Source organism: Bos grunniens, chromosome 3 (genome assembly GCF_055505025.1).
Source record: "Bos grunniens cultivar Pamir isolate PY7600 chromosome 3, Bosgru_T2T1.0, whole genome shotgun sequence".
Taxonomy (NCBI): Eukaryota; Metazoa; Chordata; class Mammalia; order Artiodactyla; family Bovidae; genus Bos; species Bos grunniens.
This window is the reverse complement of record NC_141167.1, coordinates 52,302,737-52,321,009: the sequence shown is the minus strand read 5'-3', so window position 1 is coordinate 52,321,009 and position 18,273 is coordinate 52,302,737. Positions and strand designations below refer to the sequence as shown.

At 39.0% G+C, this 18,273-nt stretch overlaps 1 protein-coding gene across 11 annotated transcripts in view; it reads left to right on the top strand.

Annotated features, from left to right (window-relative positions):
* Nucleotides 1-18,273, top strand: part of SLC44A5 (solute carrier family 44 member 5) — a 425,241-nt gene that overhangs the window by 20,488 nt on the left and 386,480 nt on the right. For 3 of the 11 annotated variants that reach the window (XM_086390625.1, XM_086390632.1, XM_086390627.1), the window contains exon 1: nucleotides 5,781-6,052. The exons of 3 other annotated variants lie outside the window; for them this stretch is intronic. In XM_086390625.1, coding sequence (XP_086246751.1) covers nucleotides 6,038-6,052 — 15 coding nt within the window. In that variant the 5' untranslated portion in view covers nucleotides 5,781-6,037. Of the gene's footprint in view, nucleotides 1-5,780; nucleotides 6,053-18,273 lie in introns of those variants that run through there. 5 more of the 11 variants (XM_086390631.1, XM_086390621.1, XM_086390630.1 and 2 more) reach the window with 4 other exon arrangements.

The following is an 18,273-nucleotide window of genomic DNA, read 5'->3' as shown; positions in this document are numbered from 1 at the left end:
GCCCTGAAGCAAAAGGAACCAAAAGCCTAACAGGAAATCAGTCACTGGCTTAACATCTCAGGGTCAAACTATCACTGTAGCTTACCCTGCCTCCCATTATCCTGGTAATATTATCAGGGAAGTGTGTGTTTCAGGCAGGAGAGAACAGTGCCCTTTGCCCAAGTAAGTCTGCTAGAAACTGTTCTTTCCTAGGACTGCTTCCAATCTTCCTGTGTCTTGGATTAATTTTCCTGAATCAAACCGGGCTCTCTGTAAGTTGTCACCTGTCTGGAGTTGGTCTAGAGTTTTATGGGATTGCACCAAAGGGACTTTGCCATGTGCCTGTTGGTTGTTCTTTCCTGTAGGTTTCTTCGTAAATACCTACCTCTAGACTATGAACACCTTGAGAGTCCTGATTGTGTGATATTTACCTTTTAATCTAAAATATCTAGTATAATTCTGGATATATTACGGAAATCTATGGACAGAGGAGCCTGGCAGGCTACAAGTCCAGTTCAGTTCAGTTCGGTCACTCAGTCGTGTCCGACTCTTTGTGACCCCATGGACTGCAGCATGCCCAGCTTCCCTGTCTGTCACCAACTCCCAGAGCTTGCTCAAACTCATGTCCATTGAGTTGGTGACGCCATCCAACCATCTCATCCTCTGTCATCCCTGTCTCCTCCTGCCCTCAATCTTTTCCAGCATCACGGTCTTTTCCAATAAGTCAGTTCTTCACATCAGGTGGCCAAAGTATTGGAGCTTCTATCTCCCTCAAAATACTGGAGGGAGGAAAGAGAAAATATCTTTTCAGATACCTTCCTCCTTTCCTCCCTCCCTCCCTTCTTTTGTTATAAATATTTTCTAATTTTGGGTCAGTCTTATTTAACAAAAAGGAATTTATTAAAAATTATTTCATTAAAAACTGCAGATATGTAATATCAAATTAATTTTAAGAGTTGACAAATGAATTTATATATTTGTGTTAACTTTATATGTCTCACTTTGAAATTTGGGGTAAAATATACATTGAAAACCCAAGTTGATTCTTATATTGTTATTAAAATTGTGAGTTTAATAATCTTTTTTACTAAAATGATTTAAAAGAAAATGGTACCATAGCCTCTTTCCCTGTTCCTGTTGCATTGCTAATTTTCTTCCAAGGTATAGCACCTTTATAATTGTTAACTCAGTAATCTTCACGAGGTAGGGAAGGTCTGCAGGTGTAATTTTTCCCATTTCTAAAATCAAGGCAGCATGGAGTTTTTGTTGCTTACTGTCAAATTACACATCACTCTATCATTACATTATAACTTTCTGGCGGTGCTGCACAGCTTGTGGGATCTCAGTTCCCTGTCCAGAGATTGAACCTGGACCAGGGCAGTGAAAGCTCCGAATCCTAACTACTTGACTACCAGGGAATTTGCATTTCATTGTAATTTTGAATGCCATTTTACATTTGACTTATGAACACTTTTAAAAAGTTGACCTGTCAACTTTTTCAGGTTTTTCAATAATAATGTAAAATCTTTTGTACAACTTTTACAATAATAATGAAATATTATTAAGATTGGAATTCAGCTTTTCTGTTGGTCTTATTATTATTTTTGTAGGCAGTTAGATATTATGCTAAGGTCAGGAAAATTTCTATCTTTTAACATTTCATTTGGAGACTGTAATGAACTTTGGATTTGGCTTAGAAGACTACTACTATGTTTAAACATGTTCTTTTTTTTCCCTTTTGGAACTTTACCTTTTCATTTCAATTTTTCCAAAGCTGATCTATTTCCATTTATGATGTCAGTTTTTCTTTTAATATTGATTGTAAAATTCATGTGGTGAGTTCATTTTTTTTTAAAATGTAACTTGAAATAATCATCAATATAAAAGTCTAAAATACTGATAGTTTCTAACCAATTTCTGATTAGCAAGCTGTGGTGTGTACTTAGAAGTCATTAGAGTTAAAACTATGAGTTTAAACCCTACGTTATCTATGCTAAAAGTGGGAAAGATTTTAGAAATGGTTTAGCTTAATTCCTTTTGAAGATGAGTAAACTTAGGCTTGGACTTGCCAGGCTCAGAGGTAAAGAATCCACCTGCCAAACAGGAGACTTGGGTTCCATCCCTGGGTTGGGAAGATCCCCTGGAGAAGGAAATGGCAACCCACTCCAGTTTCTTGCCTGAAGAATCCCCATGGACAGAGGAGCCTGGTGGGCTACAGTCCATGTGGTTACAAAGAGTTGAACACGACTTAGCGACTAAATAGCAGCAGCAACAGCAGCAGCAAATTTAGGCTCAGGGAGGTTAAAATTACTTTTCCAAAGTTACTCAGTCAGAACTTGGGCAAGCTTGGATTGAAATTCAGATCCGACTTTTAGTCCAATGTGGCTTTTTACCACATGCTCTGAAATTGGCTGTATTGTCTATGGATAATGTGGCAGATGGAGCAACAGAGGTCTTCCATTTATGACCTGGAATTAGAATATTATTTTGAGTCAGTGTGCACACACATGTGCAATTCCTTCAAACTCAGTGTTAACAGAAGAAAGGTGCTTTCACTTATCTTCAATTCAGTTCAGTTCAGTTGCTCAGTGGTGTCCGACTCTTTGTGACCCCATGGACTTCAGCCCGCCAGGCCTCCCTGTCCATCACCAACTCCCGGAGTTTACTCAAACTCATATGCATTGAGTTGGTGATGCTATCCAACCTGTTGCATCCTCCGTCGTCCCCTTTTCCTCCTGCCTTCAATCTTTCCCAACAACAGGGTCTTTTCTAATGAGTCAGTTCTTTGCATCAGGTGGACAAAGTATTGGAGTTTCAACTTTAGCATCAGTCTTTCCAATGAATATTTAGGACTAATCTCCTTTAGGATGGACTGGTTGGATCTCCTTGCAGTCCAAGGGACTCTCAAGAGTCTTCTCCAACTCCACAGTTCAAAAGCATCAATTCTTCTGTGCTCAGCTTTCTTTATAGTCCAACTCTCACATCCATACATGACTACCAGAAAAACCATAGCTTTGACTAGATGGACCTTTGTTGGCAAAGTAATGTCTTTGCTTTTTAATAAGCTGTCTAGGTTGGTCATAACTTTTCTTCCAAGGAGTAAGCGTCTTTTAATTTCATGGCTGCAATCACCATCTGCAGTGATTTTGGAGCCCCCCAAAATAAAGTCTGACACTGTTTTCACTGTTTCCCCATCTATTTGCCATGAAGTGATGGGACCAGATGCCATGATCTTCGTTTTCTGAATGTTGAGCTTTAAGCCAACTTTTTCACTCTCCTCTTTCACTTTCATCAAGAAGCTCTTTAGTTCTTCACTTTCTGCCATAAGGGTGGTGTCATCTGCATATCTGAGGTTATTGATATTTCTCCCAGAAATCTTGATTCCAGCCTGTGCTTCTTCCAGCCCAGCATTTCTCATGATGTACTCTGCATAGAAGTTAAATAAACAGGGTGACAATATACAGCCTTGACGAACTCCTTTCCCTATTTGAAATCAGTTTGTTGTTCCATGTCCAGTTCTAACTGTTGCTTCTTGACCTGCATACAGATTTCTCAGGAGGCAGGTCAGGTGGTCTGGTATTTCCATCTCTTTCAGAATTTTCCAGAGTTTGTTGTGATCCACACAGTCAAAGGCTTTGACATAGTCAATAAAGCAGAAGTAGATGTTTTTCTGGAACTCTCTTGCCTTTTCAGTGATCCAACTGATGTTGGCAATTTGAGCTCTTGTTTCTCTGCCTTTTCTAAATCCAGCCTGAACATCTGGAAGTTCACGGTTCTCATACCACTGAAGCCTGGCTTGGAGAATTTTGAGCATTACTTTGCTAGCATGTGAGATGAGTGCAATTGTGCAGTAGTTTGAGCATTCTTTGGCATTGCCTTTCTTTGGCATTGGAATAAAAACTGACCTTTTCCAGTCCTGTGGCCACTGCTGAGTTTTCCAAATTTGCTGACATATTGAGTGTAGCACTTTCACAGCATCATCTTTCAGGATTTGAAATAGCTCAACTGGAATTCCATCATTTCCACTAGCTTTGTTTGTAATGATGCTTCCTGAGGCCCATTTGACTTAGCATTCCTGGATGTCTGGCTGTAGGTGAGTGATCACACCACCATGATTATCTGGGTCATGAAGATCTTTTTTGTATAGTTCTGTGTATTCTTGCCACCTCTTCTTAATATCTTCTGGTTCTGTTAGATCCATACCATTTCTTTCCTTTATTGTGCCCATCTTTGCATGAAAATTTCCCTTAGTATCTCTAATTTTTTTGAAGAGATCTCTAGTCTTTCCCATTGTATTGTTTTCCTCTGTTTCTTTGCATTGATCACTGATGAAGGCTTTCTTTTCTCTCCTTGCTATTCTTTGAAACTCTGCATTCAAATGGGTATATCTTTCCTTTTCTCCTTTGCCTTTTGCTGCTGTTTTTTTCATAGCTGTTTGTAAGGCCTCCTCAGACAACCATTTTGCCTTTTTGCATTTCCTTTTCTTGGGAATGGCCTTGATCACTTCCTCCTGTTCAATGTCATGGACTTTTCTTACTCATGCCTTAAGCCTCAACTTGAAACTGTGTCTGACAGACCTCCTTGTCAATACTTACATGTTCTTATACCTCTTTGGGGTTTCACTTGCTGTAGCATCTATCAAATTTTATTTTAATTGCATGTATACTTGTCTTTCTTCCTTGTTGTTTTTTAGTCATTAACTCACATCTGACTCTTTTGCGACCCGGTAGACTGTAGCCCTCCAGGCTGCTCTGTTTGAGGGATTTCCCAGGCAAGAGTACTGGAGTGAATAGCCATTTCCTTCCCCAGGGGATCTTCTTGACCCAGAAATAGAATCCATGTCTCCTGCATTGGCTGGTAAATTCTTTACCACTGAGCCACCTTGGAAGCCCCTTTCTTCCCTGCTGCTGCTGCTGCTGCTAAGTCGCTTCAGTCATGTCCGACTCTGTGCGACCCCATGGACTACAGCCTACCAGGCTTCTCCGTACATGGGATTCTCCAGGCAAGAACACTGGAGTGGGTTGCCATTTCCTTCTCCAATGCATGAAAGTGGAAAGTGAAAGTGAAGTTGCTCAGTCGTGTCTGACTCTTAGCGACCCCATGGACTGCAGCCTACCAGGCTCCTCCATCCATGGGATTCTCCAGGCAAGAACACTGGAGTGGGGTGCCATCGCCTTCTCCCCCTTTCTTCCCTACTAGACTGTGAATAACATGCGTTGTTCACAGGTGTACCTTTGATGGCAATTAGCACAGTGCCTTGCTCATACTTAGTGTTCCACAATTATCTCTTGAGAAAGTAAAGGAATAATTATTATATAACTTAAGAAAGGAATACATTAGGAAGTAGGTATAGGGATTGGATATCTTATTGTGGATCATGCAGCCTCATATGTCAGTTCAGTTTCCTATCATGCCTGATCATGTGTTCACAGAATGAATTTTCTTAACATTTTTAACATTATCTTTCCAGAGGCTACCCCTTCTGTTTTTTCTGGGCTTTGAGACAAGATATCTGTGTTCAGTTTGTTACTGAGAACTCTGCCTCTCTATACACCTGTGCTGAATCAAATCTCAGAGACAGTTTTGGGTGAAGTAGAAAAGGAAAGTTTTATTACTTTGTCAGGGAAGAGGGGAATGCAGCTGACTCCTGCTTCTAAAAACTAAGTGTTCCAATTCAGAGGATTTGATGAGGGGTTTTATAACAATGATTCAAAGCTGGGGTCTCTGACAAGACGAAGGTGTGAGCAGGGTTTGCAGCCCTTAATCTGACTCAGGTGGTTGGTCTAATTTTGACAAGTTTCTCTGGTACCTGTAATCTTGCCTCAGGTTTTGGTTGCTTCTCCCTTGATTAGCAATTGTTTGAATCTGCCTTCTGGAACTCGGGAAGGTTTGGAGGCTGGAGTCTTGCCTACAAGAAATGGGAAACAGGAAGGCCTCTGTACCTGGGAGCCCCACAGAGTCCTGCTTGGTTTTAGAATCCCAACTCTGTGATCCTGGGCAAGTTACTTAACTTTTCTGCACTTCATTTTCCTTATCTGAGAATCGGAGACAATATCTTATGATACAGATAAAAGTAAGTACCTTTTGTGAGGACTTTTGTGAGGGTTAAATAACATAACAAATGACAAAGTATCAATATATAGCATTGTATGTGTAGTAGGTATTGAATAAATGCTTATTTCAGTGTCCTTTCTCTTTTCCTTCTTCACTTTACCCTTTCTTCCTCCCCTCATTCCTTGCTTCCTTTTGTCCTCCTTTGTCTTTTCTGGAAATGGGAACTACAGACAATTAGAAGCATGGTCCAAGCTAGCTTTTTCTTACAGCAAACGTGCTCTACCCCGTAAATTATCCTCACCCTCAAGCTTGCCTCCAGATCAGCCTCTGTTTTCTCATACTTCTTTTTCTCTGCCACGTTCATATCTATAGCTGACAAAGTTTACCTTCTGTTTCCCCCGCTGGCTTGCCTGAAATCCATTTATTCTTCTGTCGTATGCCTGATGGTTAACATGTGTTTTGTACAAGGCAGCGGAAAAAAGAGTGGTTGTGGACTGGGAAATCTGGAAGTACCCAAGGTACTAAAAACAAGAGTGTGCTGGTTGCAGATGGTTCTAGGAGCAGTCTCTTTGGAATGACATTCAGGGCTTATTTAAAAAGAAGGGGGAAGGTCACGGTTGTTTATTTTTCTTGCTTCTGACTGTTAAGGATGCTGTTTCATTATCTTCCCATCAGGTTATGTTGCAAATTGCTTCTAACCAAGATTAAAATTAATATTTAAACAGGCCTAGTCCGACAAAGAAGAGCTGAGCCATGTAACTGAATGCAGGGAAATGATAAAGATGAGTTAAATCATTATCAAAACAACATCTAAAAGATAGAGTTCTCCTGCCACAGGCAGTCCTGCTGAGGCACAGAAAGTGAGCTATCAAGAGCAATTAGTGGTTGATTAGCTACTGGTCATGTTCAGATTAGATGAATGGATCAGCTGGCCCAGAATTAAGAAAGTTTTCAGGAGTGTTTGGTTCAGAGTGAGACTATTTTATTTCTAAACTAACTAGCTGTGTGACCTGCAGCCCCAGGTTGCAGAATGCTATACTTGTAAATTGTTGGCAGTTGATATTCTTTCTTTGGTTTTAGGTCAAACTTTTATTTAGGAGGCTGGTGGAAGAATTTAGGACCCGTACTTGATTAGCTCACTTGGATTCCTCTAATGCTGAGTTTCTCAACATAGTCACTTGACATTTTGGACTGGATATTTCTTTGTTATGGAGACTGTCCTGGGCATTGTAGGTTGTTTAGCAGCATCCCCAGTAAATGCTTAGTAGGACCCTCTCCAGTTGTGACTGACAAAAATGTCTCCTAACATAGCCAGATGCCTTCTGGACATACTTCCTCTCTGCATTTGAGAACCACGGTTCTGATGGAGAGATGAAAGGGAGATGGTTGTCTCTATACCTTTAGACTTTCCCATGAAAGTCTGTGGAGTTACCATGAGAGTCCGAAAAAAAAAAAAGGTTTTTTTTGCTGTTGTTTAGTTGCTAAGTCATGCCCAACTCTTTGCAACCTTGTGGACTATAGCCCGCAAGGCTCCTCTGTCCATGAGATTTCCCAGGCAAGAATACTGGAGGGGGTTGCCCATTTCCTTCTTTAGGGGATCTTCCCACCTAGGGATCAAACCTGCATCTCTTGCATTGTCCAGTGGATTCTTTAACACTGAACCACCAGGGAAACGCATAACAAAATTTACTCTGTCCAAACTGAGGTTTCAATCATTCATTAATTGTTTTATTGAATGCTTACCAGCACCGTGCTAGGCTCTGTGGGTATGTAGATAAGTATGACTTGATCTCTTACCTTCAGGGTGCTTCAGTTCAATTCAGTTCAGTCGCTCAGTTGTGTCTGACTCTTTGTGACCCCACGGACTGCAGCACACTTGGCCTCCCTGTCTATCACCAACTCCCGGAGTTTACTCAAACTCACGTCCATTGAGTCAGTGATGCTATCCAACTATCTCATCCTCCGTCATCCCCTTCTCCTCCTACCTTCAATCTTTCCCAGCATCAGAATCTTTTCCAGTGAGTCAGTTCTTTGCATCAGGTGGCCAATGTATTGGAGTTTCAGCTTCAGCATCAGTTCTTCCAATGAATATTCAGGACTGATTTCCTTTAGGATGGACTGGTTGGATCTCTTTGATGTCTCAGGGACTCTCAAGAGTCTTCTCCAACACCACAATTCAAAAGCATTGATTCTTCAGTGCTCAACTCTCTTTATAGTACAACTCTCACATCCATACATGACCACTGGAAAAGCCATAGCTTTGACTAAATGGACCTTTGTTGGCAAAGTAATGTCTTTGCTTTTTAATAAGCTGTCTAGTTTGGTCATAACTTTTCTTCCAGGAAGCAAGCATCTTTTAATTTCATGGCTGCAGTCACCATCTGCAGTGATTTTGGAGCCTCCCATAATAAAGTCTTTCACTGTTTCCACTGTTTCCCCATCTATTTGCCATGAAGTGACAGGACCAGATGCCATGATCTTAGTTTTCTGAATGTTGAATTTTAAGCCAACTTTTTCACTCTCCTCTTTCTCTTTCATCAAGAGGCTCTTTAGTTCTACTTCACTTTCTGCCATAAGTGTGGTGTCTTCTGCATATCTGAGGTTATTTCTCCCAGCAATCTTGATTCCAGCTTGTGCTTCTTCTGGTCCAGCATTTCTCATGATGGACTCTGCATATAAGTTAAATAAGCAGGGTGACAATATACAGCCTTGATGTACTCCTTTCCCTATTTGGAACCAGTCTGTTGCTCTAGTTCTTACTGTTGCTTCCTGACCTGCATACAGATTTCTCAGGAGGCAGGTCAGGTGGTCTGATATTCCCATGTCTTGAAGAATTTCCCAGTTTGTTGTGATCCACACATTCAATGGCTTTGGCATAGTCAATAAAGCAGAACTGGATGTTTTTCTGGAACTCTCTTGCTTTTTTGATGATCCAACAGATGTTGGCAATTTGATCTCTGGTTTCTCTGCCTTTTCTAAAACCAGCTTGAACATCTGGAAGTTTTCGGTGCTTGCTTTCTACTAAAGGGAGGAAATAATGCCTTACCAGTTCATTTCCATACAAAGCTGTTAAGTGCAGTGATACATCTCAAGTCAATATAAGGTATAATGGGACTACACATTCCCATCCCTGCTTCTCTCAGGGGCACGGTATCAATTAAGGCTTCATTGAGTACCATATGAGACTGTATTTAAAGTCATCCAACAAAATTGATCTTGCTGCTGCTGCTGCTAAGTGGCTTCAGTCATGTCCAACTCTGTGCGACCCCATAGACGGCAGCCCACCAGGCTCCCCCGTCCCTGGGATTCTCCAGGCAAGAACACTGGAGTGGGGTGCCATTTCCTTCTCCAATGCATGAAAGTGAAAAGTAAAAGTGAAGTCGCTCAGTCATGTCCGACTTCTAGCGAACCCATGGACTGCAGCCCACCAGGCCCCTCCGTCCATGGGATTTTCCAGGCAAGAGTTCCGGAGTGGGGTGCCATCACCTTCTCCAAAAATTGATCTTACTGACATCTAAACTCTAAAATTTTGGTACTGTATTTTCTGCCTATTGTTTGCTCTTATATATATAATTTTTAAAATATCATTAGTATTCACTTGCCAGTGTAGGAGACACAAGAGATGTGGGTTTGATCACTGGGTCGGGAAGATCCCCTGGAGAAGGAAATGGCAACCCACTCTAGTATTCTTGCCTGGATAATTCCATGGACAGGGGAGTCTGGCAGGCTTCAGTCCTTGGAGTTACAAAGAGTCAGATACAACTGAGTGACTAATCATCAAACATACACAGTGTTTCTCTAATCCAGTGGTTTTATTCTTGGAGCAGCAGCAGTGCATTACCTGGGAACTTTTTAGAAATACAAATTCTTAGTCTCTATTTCAGACCTTCAGTTCAGTTCAGTCACTCAGTCGTGTCCGACTTTTTGTGACCCCATGAATTGCAGCACACCAGGCCTCCCTGTCCATCACCAACTCCCGGAGTTTACCCAAACTCATGTCCATTGAGTCAGTGATGCCATCCAGCCATCTCATCCTCTTTCGTCCCCTTCTCCTCCTGCCCCCAAAAGACCCTCCCAGCATCAGGGTCTTTTCCAATGAGTCAACTCTTTGCATGAGGTGGCCAAAATATTGGAGTTTCAGCTTCAGCATTAGTCGTTCCAATGAACACCCAGGACTGATCTTTAGGATGGACTGGTTGATCTCCTTGCAGTCCAAGGGACTCTCAAGAGTCTTCTCCAACACCACAGTTCAAAAGCATCAATTCTTCAGTGAACAGCTTTCTTCACAGTCCAACTCTCACATCCATACATGACCACAGGAAAAACCATAGCCTTGACTAGATGGACCTTTGTTGGCAAAGTAATGTCTCTGCTTTTTAATGTGCTATCTAGGTGGGCCATAACTTTCCTTCCAAGGAGTAGGCATCTTTTAATTTCATGGCTGCAATCACCATCTGCAGTGATTTGGGAGCCCAAAAACATAAAGTCTGACACTGTTTCCCCATCTGTTTGCCATGAAGTGATGGGACCAGATGCCATGATCTTCATTTTCTGAATGTTGAGCTTTAAGCCAACTTTTTCACTCACCTCTTTCACTTTCTTTTTTTTTTTTAATTTTATTTTTAAACTTTACATAATTGTATTAGTTTTGCCAAATATCAAAATGAATCCACCACAGGTATACATGTGTTCCTCATGGCTTTTTAGTTCCTCTTCACTTTCTGCCATAAGGGTGGTGTCATCTGCATATCTGAGGTGATTGATATTTCTCCCGGCAATCTTGCTTCCAGCTTGTGCCTCTTCCAGCCCAGCGTTTCTCATGATGTATGCTGCATATAAGTTAAATAAACAGGGTGACAATATACAGTCTTAACGTACTCCTTTTCCTATTTGGAACCAGTCTGTTGTTCCATGTCCAGTTTTCTAACTGTTGCTTCCTGACCTGCATACAGGTTTCTCAAGAGGCAGGTCAGGTGGTCTGGTATTCCCATCTCTTTCAGAATTTTCCACAGTTTATTGCGATCCACACAGTCAAAGGCTTTGGCATAGTCAATAAAGCAGACATGGATGTTTTTCTGGAACTCTCTTGCTCTTTCAGTGATCCAGCTGAATTAAAATTCTGGGGATAGGGCCCAGTAATTTGTTTTTACAATTTTTTCCTACCCTTCATTAAAATCATGCTGAAGTTTGAGAACCACCACTTTAATAATTAATTGATTACAGTATTTCTTACATGCTCCTTATGAAATAATTTTCATAAATATATATAATATTTAAAAAGGAGAATATAATCCGCATTTTGTTATTCAGTGGCTAGGTCGTATCTAACTCTTTGTGACTCCATGGACTGCAGCACACCAGACTTCTCTGTCCTCAACTATCTCCCAGAGTTTGCTCAAACTCATGTCATCTGGTCAGTGATGCCATCCAACCATCTCATCCTCTGTTGTCCCCTTCTCCTCTTGCCCTCAGTCTTTCCCAGCATCAGGTTCTTTTCCAGTGAGTGGGGTTCTTCATATCAGGTGGCCAAAGTATTGGAGCTTCAGCTTCAACATCAGTCTTTCAGTGAATATTCAGGACTGATTTCCTTTAGGATTGACTGGTTTGATATCCTTGCAGTCCAAGGGACTCTCAAGAGTCTTCTGCACCACAATTTGAAAACATCAATTCTTCCGCATTCAGCCTTCTTTATGGCCCAACTCTCACATCTTTACATGACTACTGGAAATACCATAACTTTGGATAATCTACATACCTATTTGAATTAAGCATGTTCTCATTATCTGTGTACATGATCTCATTTAATCCCTAAGAGGTATCTTAGTGGTTCTCAGTCCTGGGTTAGCTTCCAAATACCTGTGAATCTTAAGTGCAACTCTAATGATTGAGACAAAAAGGCGTTTAATGATGCTTAAATACCTATTGAATCAGAAACCGCAGTGTTTCTAATATGTACTGTGATCGAGAATCACTTAAGGTAGATATTTGTATATTTTACATACATGACTAGGCGTTCTCACATAGAAAGAGGCTGAACAAATATTTCATTATTTGCTCGGCAAATAGTTATTGACACTGAATGATTACTGAGGCTGTCTGACTTCAAGGACTGTGTTCCTAATCATTTAGGTGAATTCTATTTATGGGATCTATCAGAAAAAAATGCTTTTTTAAAGTGAGAGAAAGCTAATATTTGCAAAGTGATTTATAGTCCCTTTACAAAGAACGACAACTTCACTATGTTATTATCATTGCTATTTTACAAATTAGGAAACCAAGGATAAGTAAGATTAAGTGATTTGCCAAAAATTACTTAGCCAGCGAGACCTAGGGCCAAGATGTGAACCTAGGTTTTCTGACTCTGGTCTTAGCTTTTTCCCATGACTTATATTAACTGTATATTTACAGTTAACTGTATATTTATGAACAGAATTAGAATAATGAAGGTAGTTATGTGACATTATAGGATTAATTATCTTCCTAATAATTAAATTTATTTAAAAATTGTGAAAAAATAAAACTAACATAGTATCTGTGGTTGCATTTTATTTTCTTAAGTCTTAAAGAGTCAACAAATTATCCATCTTATAAAAATGAGGAGTCTAGCTTTTCCATTAAGTAATAAATATACTGATAGTTGCCTAATTCATTCCTAACTGAGAATACATTGACCGATATTATTATGATACAGGATTTATATTCTGGTGTGATATGGTACTTGGACTAGTTTGCTAGTAGGGCGACTGAAGCAGATGGATTTATTTACACCAGGAAGAATGCAATTAGGATAATGTGCTGCTCTGGCTGTCATAACCCTTTTAATTACCTTTGCTTATGCCCTTTCCATCTAGGCTGGACCACAGGCAAAGCTCAATCAAATAACAGTTTCATTCTAAAGAGACAGAGCCATTAGGATAAGGGGCTTCAGCTCTTTATTTTGGATTTCTCCTTTAGGGTAGTTGGATGACAATTCAGAAAGACAAATTCTCATTAAAATAGCTTAATTCAAAAGTCTGTTACTGTTACGTCTGTAACAGTATATGGAATCAAGGATGTCTTGTCTTAAAACTGGAGACCTCAAAGCTTAGGACATTGGGTGACAATTACACCCACGCTTCAAAGTTAGGAGCTAGACATAGCTCCACAGTTTTACTGTAAGTTGGTCAGATCACCAGTGCTGTCATCTGCTTCTCATCTATTTAGAAGAGATTCAATTAAGATTTTTTGAAAGAAGTTCATAGGAGTAGAAAACAGTGTGGCTTTTCTTTGTTTCCTTTTACAGGGAGGGAAAAGAGGTGCTCCCCTTACCCTCAAATCAAGTCTTGGGGAGCTCACGAGTACTGCTTATAAAAGTTAGAGTTGTCTATGAAATGGCAAATTGGCATCTCAGCCCATGGCCAGTTGCTTGCAAAAATTTTAGAATTTTAGAATCTAGTGGTCTTTTTCCATGCCTCTCCCCAAGCCCAATATGAGCATTTTCTTGAGAGAACCTGATGTGCTGACCCCCCTAATTTGGAGCAAAGTGTGATAATAACCGGTGTCTGCTGCTCCTCTGGGGAAAACTGACAAAAAAAAACCCAGTGAAGTAGAAGTGCCTTTGACTGCAGAGCAAGGAAGGGAGGGGTCAGCGGTTTGTCAGGCTGCACTTTCATTGTAATTCCTTGGAACCACGGGGACCCTATCCAAGAGGGCTGTCTACTAGAGCAAACCTGAGAGCCAGTGGTGATGATTATAATGGTGGGTTGAAGAGTTCTCTGTCAATTGCAGGAAACATACAGACGATAGGACCTTACTGAAGGTCTCCTCCCAATCCACAGATGTGTCTTGTGAGATCTAGTATTTGGAAGCCTGCATGTAGAGTGCATTTAATAGTCAAATGAGAATTATAAACAAGACATATATATATATATATATATATATATATGTATATTTATCCCTGCCATTTCCTAGGATCCAGAAATGCAAAGGGCAAATATAGGGGTGGGGAGGGAAGGAAGAAGCGTAAAAGAACAAAGTGGAGCCTTCCTCCTTATCTTCTCACTGTTTCTCTTCTTCCCACACACCAGGAGTCATTCCTGAGGTGGCTTGAGGGGAGAAGCTCTAAATCAAATGTAACATTAACGTTTTGATTTAGACAAGACTTAACTTTTTAATACCTGATGGCAAAACTGTTGTGAAAAGAAATCTGAAAGAGATGCTGTCAAGGATAGAGGAGGGGAGACCTGACAGAATGTTTCATGCAGTGACAGGAGAAAAATGAGGCTCTTTCCTGATTGTTAATGAGTCCAGTTCATGTGGTAATGAATAATGAAGGTCACTGTTTCTTTAACAGATAAATTGTAGGGAAAAGAAAAAGATAGAAGCAGATTCTGCTTTCTGAATTGTAAACAATTTAGAAAACTACAGAAATGTTTTTTTGACTGAGAGGCTAAATTAGATAATTTTTATGATACTTTCAAACTTCAAAAGTCTATAGCGTTTTGGGGTGTTTGTGTGTGTGTGTGTGTGACTTTTTAGTAAGTTGTGGACCAGAATAATTTGTCAGCTCTCAGTATGCTTTTGTACATAACTGGGGCTCAAAGATTATTTTTGGAATACTGTCTACCTTTCCCACACTACTGTATCCCATATATATCATTTTTATAAGTTTATTATAGAAGAGTTTCATTATAATTCTGAAATTACATTCTTCACTGCTGACAATGCAGCTTTTAAATCATTGGTCCTAATAGTGGTATTAACTCACTGCAATTTTATTATTTTGTGCCAATAGACCAAGCCTTTTGAATGTAGGCCAGTTCAGTTAAGTAGCTACATCATTTCTTTAAAGCCAAGATACACCTTGGAACAATTTTAACAGATAGACCCCAAATTAAAAAAGCTTTGGTTTTGTAAAAAGCTCAGTTATATATTATAATATAAATGCTAGATCTCCTGCCATTTCTGTTTATTTAATTAAAAAAAATCTTATATTGGAGTATAGTTGATTTACAATGTTGTGTTAGTTTCAGGTGTACAGCAAAGTGATTTCTCCCACCATCTTTAAAAATTAATTTAAAAAATTGGCATATAATTGCTTTACAATGCTGTTAGTTTCTACCATACAACACCATGAATCAGCTGTAAGTATACATATATTCCCTCCTTAAGTCCTCCTTCCACCACCCCCCCATCCTGCCCCTCTAGGTCCTCTCAGCATTTTTAGAAAAGCCTTTGCCTATGTAATGCTAATGGTCCTTGACTCTCTTTAGGTAATGAAAGAAATATCACTGGAGCTGTTATATGTTGAAGTTGGCTGTTTTCATCAGCCTTCGGGGTCTGGCCCTAGTTTTAAAAGGGCAGATTTGAATAATGCCATTTGTTGAAGAAACTTTCATTGCCTTAGGCTATTTCTAACTTTTTGACAATTATCAATACTTTCCAGGTGGCGCAGTTGTAAAGAATCCTCCTGCCAATGCAGGAGACGCAAGAGATACAGGTTCGATCCCTGGGTTGGGAAGATCCTTTGGAGGAGGAAATGACAACCCACTCCAGTATTCTTGCCTGGAGAATCCCATGGACAGAGTACCCTGGTGGGCTACATGGGGTCACAAAGAGTCAGACACAAGGGTGCGTGGGCACACAGGCACAGTACATGTAGCAGGGCAGCATGGATAGTAGGTATCTGAGAAAGATTCTTCTTCGCAGGTACTAATCCTATCTAGTAGGTTTTGGCTTTAAACAAAATTCTTTGTGCAAGTGTACTGGTCCTAACTCATTATTCTCTCTAAGTCCTACAAACCCTTCAGCAGAAATTAACTTTAGAGAGTCATAGCCCTTCTGATAATAAGTCTGGTTATCAAAAGCTTAGTCTATTTCTTTTTCATGAACAAAGGACTATGCATTGTGTGGTTGAGACAAGATAAGAAAACACAAATATTTGCATATGACCCTGAAATCACAAGTTTGAGGGCTAGTCATAAGAGAAGCTCACCCTCTTGGTTTTATAGGGTGACAATTCACTGTTCAGGATGCTGCAAATTTTGCTTCTTACTGCCTAGGTTCAGAGAGCCTATAACTGTGCATAAGTATTCTTTAAAACTTAACTTAGGATTTTGCCTTTTTATTTTATTTTTTGCTTCTTTTAATAGTAGTGTTATCGCTGAGACATAGAGTTACATCTTTTGACCCTAGAAATATTATCTTTTTACTTTATGATATAGATGATTTTGTTTTGTGAAGTGTCTAAATAAGACTCCCTGCTTTTATTGTTTTACCGATAGAATGTGAGCTCATATAATGTGAATACAGGCATAGAAACATTCTCACTAGACTGTTTCCAATTTTCAACCAATAAAAATTTTTTTTTGCATTTAAAATTTTTTAATGTTTATTTTTATTCTAAAATTCACTGGTAATACAAGAAAAGCAAAGATTTTGGGAAATATGCTTTACCTGGCTATGTTCAGTGCTAGAGTATTGTTCATGTACTATTTTTAATTGACGTATAGTTGATTTACATTGTTTCAGGTATATAGCAAAGTAATTCAGTTATATATACATAATTGAATATTATTCTTAGATATATATTATTTTTCAGATTCTTTTACATTGTAGGTCAACCAGAAAAGATAAATATGCAAAAATATATATGCTATATTCCCTCCTTACAAAATGAAATATTAAAACATACAAAAGCTTGTCTTGAAATCTTAAAAGCTAGCCTTTAGTGTAATCTCCCTAAACTCCTCTCGTTTCTCCCCCTTCTTTCGTTGGCAGATTGAGATAGGTTGACTACATGTGTGTGTGTGTGTGTGTTTAGATAATTGAATTTGGGCTTTTCATAAACTTCTCTCTTTGTTAAAGGAAAGTCTATAGTCATTTCAGATTTGTTCTCATATATTCTGCCTTCTCCAAGCCCTATCTATTGAGACAGTATTTTTATCTTGTGATTTCAAAAGTATTCCTAGGTCTTAACCCTCTGCATGACTCTTGACAAGAAGTATAAGTAGTAGAAATGACATCTGTTAAATGCACTGGGTCAATGAAAAAAGGGTATCTATTTAGAATTCATAATGAAGAGGAATATATTAGTGTAGGGAAGAGAGTGAAGGAGATTCTTCTAAAACTTTTGCTTAGGGACCTAGAATTTACTCTTATTCTATAGTCTCTGACTTAAATTTATGTATTCTGGCCAAATCCAGATAATTATTGAAGGCTTTCACTTTACTCTGATTTGTCTTCAGTAGTCAGTCCATGGAGTCTCACAGAGTCGGACACGACTGAAGCGACTTAGCAGCAGCAGCAGTCATCTAAATGTAACACTTTCCTGATTGCAAGCAACTCTTTTTCCTGGTATATTAATTATCATAATTCAGAGTCCATTTCATTTCTTGACTAAAACCCCTGCCTTCAAGAAATTAAACTGTGTATTTTAGTTTTTTGTTTTAAAATGAGCATTCTAAGCCCAGTTTTTAATCAATATTACTTTTATCAGTTAGAATATTTATAATAATATGTACTATTTTAGTTCATATTTTAGATTTTGTATGCTAATATTTTTATATTTTAAATGCTGAAATTTGGCAACATGGCTGATTTTTTTAATCTTGGAAACATACAGTACTGTACAAAAACAGGTGTGGTATAATATGCCTCAGTAGAAGAATGAGGCATTTGGTAAAGAAAATATTTGTGTTAATTGAAGATTATCATATATACATTATAACTTAACAAATGATTTAGCAAAGATTATAATACAATAAAATGCCTATAACACTAAAAACATGTAAAACAATCAAAGCTTCTTAATAGTGAGTCAGAATAATTACTATAAACATTTGCTACTATTGTGCCATAGATATAGAGAAGTGCTGATTAAGAGAGCCCTGGTTATGTTGGATTCAGGGAGCCACCTGAGTACTGTCTGTATTCTTATGAACCTATTATGTATGGAATTTAGAAAGAGGTGAAGAAAATGATAGAGGAACCTCATAGTATGCTAGATTTTTTTCTTTTCCATCTCAGCAATTAATTACAAGCTTGACTAAAATGGTCTTTATTGATTATTTAAACTCATTTAGCTTATAACCTTTAAGAAACTGTAGAAAATGAATAAATATATACAAATTATATATCACTAGAAATTTTTACAATTCTCACTTAAAATGCACATGGAAAGTGAAAAGTGAAAGTGAAAGTGAAGTCGCTTAGTCGTGTCTGACTCTTTGCGACCCCATAGACTGTAGCCTACCAGGCTCC